General features: G+C 57.1%; 1 protein-coding gene across 1 annotated transcript in view; it reads left to right on the top strand.

The window, feature by feature from the left end:
- Positions 1 to 966: 966 nt before the first annotated feature.
- Positions 967 to 6,000, top strand: part of LONRF2 (LON peptidase N-terminal domain and ring finger 2) — a 60,186-nt gene continuing 55,152 nt past the window's right edge. Inside the window, exons 1-2 of the mRNA XM_015429704.1 lie at positions 967 to 1,924; positions 3,754 to 4,380. Of these exons, the coding sequence (XP_015285190.1) occupies positions 1,213 to 1,924; positions 3,754 to 4,380 (1,339 nt within the window). The 5' untranslated portion in view covers positions 967 to 1,212. The remainder of the gene's footprint in view (positions 1,925 to 3,753; positions 4,381 to 6,000) is intronic.

Here is a 6,000-nt window from a genome sequence, read left to right as displayed (position 1 = left end):
CCTATGGCCAGGAGTAAGCACATCCAAGACTAGCAGCTCTGCCAGTTCCGCTCTGCCAATGCCTCAGGGGACACCTGCCTGTCAGGCCTCCCCCTGCCAGTGGTAACTGTCTGCTGCTGCACGGACACCAGTTCGTGGGAGGGAGGAAGCAATGGGTGAAGGGATGCCCACCGTGACCCCATTCATCCTGGCTTGCTCCAGGGTCATTTCCACGTCTCTTTCTGCTCCTGACCCAGACCACGAGCAAAGTGTACTCAGGAGAAGCGGCGCACCATGAACCTCGGTCCATCAGGACTTTGCCGGGTGGCTGTGAAGGTTCGAGCCGCCTCGTGGTCCCTTACAGATGACGAGATTCCCTGCGGGGAAAGCTTCCTAGAGCCGGAGCCACTTTGATCAGATGCAAAGCCACGAGCTGTTTTGAATTTGGATCTCATAGTCTGAATATAGAGCGTTACATAAATGCAGGTCGTCCTATTTATCCCTGATACACAAACACAATCCTCCCCCTCCCCCCCGGTCAGCGCTCCATCCCTGTGGTGGGGGGGTGGGAGGAGGGGAGCGAGGCGAGGAGGGAGGGCCCCGCCGCCCACGCGGAGACAACAAAGGACCGTATCAGCTCCATGCCGTTTCCCCCCTTCTCCCCCGCAGACCTCCCTGGCGGGACGCAAGGAGAAAGCCTCGAACCCGCCGGCCTGTCCGGCGACACACGTGCGCCGCGGGCGGTGCAGCGAGCTGGCGGCATGTGCGCTGGCCTCACCAGGCCGGGGCCGGCGCTCCGTCGGGCGGTGCTGCCCTCCGCCGGGGAGAAGGGGTTATACAACCGCCGGGCGTTGCATAAGCGCCGGAGCCGAGAATAGTCCCAGCCGCGGCTGCAGGAGGGGGGCAAGCGCCGCCTCGGTCTCCTCCCCCTGACCCCGACGCTATCTCCGGCGGGGACGCCCCAGACAGAGCGGGCCGCCTCGCCAGAGCACTCCGCGCCCCGGCTGCGCCTGACGGGGTCCTCCTCCGCGCCCTGGCGAAAGCTCCGCTCGCCGAGCATGGCGGCGTTGGTGGCGGCGGCAGCGGGGGCTCCGTGAGGCTGCAGCCGGCGGGGGGTGCCGCCCTCCCTTTCTCCCAGCCCGCCGAGAGGCTGCGCAAGGCGATGGAAACCTAGCAGCGCCGCCGCCGCCGCGGCCACCACACCCACCCCAGCCAGCGCGTCCGTCCGGGAAGATGGAGCTGGGGGGCGCCCACTTCCAGCAGGCCCCGTCCGGCGGCGGGGGTCCCTGCCCGGAGATGTTGCAAGTGGCCGAGGAGGCTTTCCGAGGTGGGCAGTTCGCGCTGGCGGCCGAGATCCTCGCCTCGCAGCTGGCCGAGCTGCCTCAGCCCGAGCGAGGCCTGTGCCTCCGCCAGGGGGATGCGCTGGCCCGCGCGGGACGCATGGCCGAGGCGCTGGAGTCCTACAGCGCGGCCGCCGGGCTGGCCCGGCTGCGGCCCGAGGAGCTGCGGGAGCTGGCCGAGAGCTTCGCCCTCACCCTCCGCGAGAAAGAGCTGCGGCTGCCGCCCTGGCCGGGGCCCGAGGGGGCCGACCCACTGGGGGACCCCGCCTGCTGCCGCCCGCCCGAGCTCCTGGGCTGCCCTTCGTGTCTGCGGCTGCTCTGCGAGCCGGTCACTCTGCACTGCGGGCACACCCACTGCAAGCGCTGCGCCCTCAACGGCGGAGGGGAGTGCGCCCCTTGCGCAGCCCGCCGCTCGGGCCCGGGCTCCGGCGCGGCGGCCCAACCGCCCGCCAGCCTCCGCGCCAACGTGGTCCTGGGCAGCTGGCTGGAGAAGTGGTTCCCGGACGAGAGCCGAGCGCGCCGGCTGTGCGCCGAAGGGGACGCGGCGTGGGAGAGGCAAGAGCTGGCGGCCGCGCTGGAGAAGTACAACCAGGCCCTGGAACTCGGTGAGTGGTCGCCCGCCTGCTTCCACGCACGCCCGTTCGCGACACCTTCCTGTTGCTTCTTCCCTTCTTTTAGCCGCAGGCGACGCGGCAAGTGCCAAAATGACATCGAAACGCGTTTCCGTGACCCTGTTATGACTCGACACGTGCGCCGACGGTGGGCCCTACAGGTCGAGGGATACCAGTCCCTCGCCCCCATTTTCATTGGGGAAGCCGATTAGTGATTTTGTCCCAATGGCGAGGAGTGGGGGGCAAAGGGAAGCCCGGTATCAAGCTTATGGGATTCAGTGTCGCAGCACAGGGAGGGCCCCTGTTATCAAATCCAGTGAATAGGTTTAGTGCTCGGATTGCTAAAATGATTGAAATCAAGTCATACTGTTCTGAGCCTCCTCACTTGATGATGCTACGGGTTGGGTCCTGGGAGCTGTGTGATTTGTGCGTGCAGGATGGCTGTGTGGCAAGAAAGGGCTGCTTGATCTGTGAATGTCAGGAGGAATCCTAAGATAGAGGTCTTCTTTTGAGAGAACGGTGCCTGTCTTGCACTGCAATTTCCTGCACTGACCGTCTGGTGTCTTTGTGCTGTGTAAGCAGTGGAGGAAGTGTGGTCCTTTCTAAAACTTAAGTGCAACTACATTTTGTGCATTCAGGGCATGATCTCAGCTTGTGGACCGGTTGGAGCTTCAACATGGAGTGAAGGCGTGGTCATTACGGAACATTCTCGGATAAGATTAAGGATGGACTGTTAACATAGTCATGCTTTAAGGGTACATGTCAGCTCATAGTTGAAGTAATTCAGAGTTGCAAGATGTAAGGAATGGGCCACATCATATTTTTAAAAATCAATTCCATTCATTATGGGCTAGTAGGAAGGTAAATTGAAACACCGTTTCACTGTTGGTGTGAGGATGGTTTTTATGTCATGAGTTCATTCTTTGGATGGCTGCACTCTGTGGATATGCCCCTAGCATTTTAATCTGTTGAAAACTCAGAGCAGATGTAATGAATGGATGTCCCCCTTGATCTTAGGCTTCCCAGGCAGTATATCAGTATGCTGGTTGTCTTGCATCTTCTCAGTATGCTGGTTGTCTTGCATCTTCTGCGCAGCAATAGCAAGTAATAACTGGGATGACGTGCCCAACCTGGCAGAGCCTTTAAAACATGTGCAGTCTGGGTTTAGATCACTGCTTGCACTCTTTATCTGAATATCAAGAACGAACAATTCTCTTCCTTCCCTTATTTACCTTAGGCTCTCTCTCTTTTTTTAAGCAATTCAGGGCAGTGTCACCCATTACATAATTTGCTGCAGTAGCTTTTAATTGTATCCTGTTTGGTACTGTGCCTTATAAGTGCACATTTGAACAGACAGACTCAAAAGTGTGCTGGTAACTTGGCTTTTACATTTATCTTGGAGTGAATGGGGGGGGGGGGGGGAAGACTTGGGAGTATTGCGGAATGCCAGGCTCCTAGGGCTTGGCACTTGCTCATTGCACTGTGAAGTTTCACAGGTCAGCTTGATTGCCTGGAAGGCTGTTGGGGGGGCCCTCTCTTTCGAGACTTGATGAGTACCAGAGTAGGGGTACTATGATGGGCACTTTTCACCTTTCATAGATATGCCACGAGGCCACCTCCCTGTTGGTCTTACTAGGGTGGGGAGTCTCAGTGGGGGAGAAGCAATCTTCATACCTTTCATGCGTTTTAGGTGTAATATAGGAAATGCATCCCAGTTCCCATTTAGGAAAATAAAGATAGGGCTGAATTTGGCTTTGCATTATCTCACCAACTATTTTGGAGCCCCCTTCCCCAATAAGTTTTCTTATTCTCTTTCACTGAAGGCCTCCAAAGAAGCCAACCATGTCTCACTGGTAAGAGCACGAGTCCAGGAGCACCTCAAAGGCATCAGCCCGAGCGAGGCCTGTGCCTGCGCCAGGGGGATGCGCTGGCCCGCGCGGGACGCATGGCCGAGGCGCTGGAGTCCTACAGCGCGGCCGCCGGGCTGGCCCGGCTGCGGCCCGAGGAGCTGCGGGAGCTGGCCGAGAGCTTCGCCCTCACCCTCCGCGAGAAAGAGCTGCGGCTGCCGCCCTGGCCGGGGCCCGAGGGGGCCGACCCACTGGGGGACCCCGCCTGCTGCCGCCCGCCCGAGCTCCTGGGCTGCCCTTCGTGTCTGCGGCTGCTCTGCGAGCCGGTGACTCTGCACTGCGGGCACACCCACTGCAAGCGCTGCGCCCTCAACGGCGGAGGGGAGTGCGCCCCTTGCGCAGCCCGCCGCTCGGGCCCGGGCTCCGGCGCGGCGGCCCAACCGCCCGCCAGCCTCCGCGCCAACGTGGTCCTGGGCAGCTGGCTGGAGAAGTGGTTCCCGGACGAGAGCCGAGCGCGCCGGCTGTGCGCCGAAGGGGACGCGGCGTGGGAGAGGCAAGAGCTGGCGGCCGCGCTGGAGAAGTACAACCAGGCCCTGGAACTCGGTGAGTGGTCGCCCGCCTGCTTCCACGCACGCCCGTTCGCGACACCTTCCTGTTGCTTCTTCCCTTCTTTTAGCCGCAGGCGACGCGGCAAGTGCCAAAATGACATCGAAACGCGTTTCCGTGACCCTGTTATGACTCGACACGTGCGCCGACGGTGGGCCCTACAGGACGAGGGATACCAGTCCCTCGCCCCCATTTTCATTGGGGAAGCCGATTAGTGATTTTGTCCCAATGGCGAGGAGTGGGGGGCAAAGGGAAGCCCGGTATCAAGCTTATGGGATTCAGTGTCGCAGCACAGGGAGGGCCCCTGTTATCAAATCCAGTGAATAGGTTTAGTGCTCGGATTGCTAAAATGATTGAAATCAAGTCATACTGTTCTGAGCCTCCTCACTTGATGATGCTACGGGTTGGGTCCTGGGAGCTGTGTGATTTGTGCGTGCAGGATGGCTGTGTGGCAAGAAAGGGCTGCTTGATCTGTGAATGTCAGGAGGAATCCTAAGATAGAGGTCTTCTTTTGAGAGAACGGTGCCTGTCTTGCACTGCAATTTCCTGCACTGACCGTCTGGTGTCTTTGTGCTGTGTAAGCAGTGGAGGAAGTGTGGTCCTTTCTAAAACTTAAGTGCAACTACATTTTGTGCATTCAGGGCATGATCTCAGCTTGTGGACCGGTTGGAGCTTCAACATGGAGTGAAGGCGTGGTCATTACAGAACATTCTCGGATAAGATTAAGGATGGACTGTTAACATAGTCATGCTTTAAGGGTACATGTCAGCTCATAGTTGAAGTAATTCAGAGTTGCAAGATGTAAGGAATGGGCCACATCATATTTTTAAAAAGCAATTCCATTCATTATGGGCTAGTAGGAAGGTAAATTGAAACACCGTTTCACTGTTGGTGTGAGGATGGTTTTTATGTCATGAGTTCATTCTTTGGATGGCTGCACTCTGTGGATATGCCCCTAGCATTTTAATCTGTTGAAAACTCAGAGCAGATGTAATGAATGGATGTCCCCCTTGATCTTAGGCTTCCCAGGCAGTATATCAGTATGCTGGTTGTCTTGCATCTTCTCCGGCTGTGCGCAGCAATAGCAAGTAATAACTGGGATGACGTGCCCAACCTAACCAGAACTTTGAATTGAACTCGGATAAGTGGTTGGTATTGGTAACCATTGTGGTGTCTGCAGAATGGGTGTGACGTGTGTTCTGCCTGGTGTGCTGTGGTAACTGGGCTATACCGACTGGAGTTTCCAAGTCATCTCTAAGGGCATATGAGATTAAATTAAAAATAAATACCTAATCTAATAAAGCATACTTAACATAGTTTACAGTGTGTGATGCGTATGTTACACACTTCCGATCTATCGTATTTTTATCCTGCCATTTTGCTAAGAAGTTCAAGGCAGGATCGGCGCTCCTCCCCTTTTTTACCGTCACAACAGTCCCCTGAGATCAGAGAATGAACTGGACCAAAGTCACTCACAGAAGAAGAAGAAGAAGAGATTGGTGAGGCCACCTCCCTGTTGGTCTTACTAGGGTGGGGAGTCTCAGTGGGGGAGAAGCAATCTTCATACCTTTCATGCGTTTTAGGTGTAATATAGGAAATGCATCCCAGTTCCCATTT

This window comes from Gekko japonicus, unplaced genomic scaffold, assembly GCF_001447785.1.
Source record: "Gekko japonicus isolate JY-2015 unplaced genomic scaffold, Gekko_japonicus_V1.1 scaffold782, whole genome shotgun sequence".
Classification (NCBI taxonomy): Eukaryota; Metazoa; Chordata; class Lepidosauria; order Squamata; family Gekkonidae; genus Gekko; species Gekko japonicus.
Note: the sequence above shows the minus strand (reverse complement) of the source record. Positions and strands in the feature narration are given on the sequence as shown.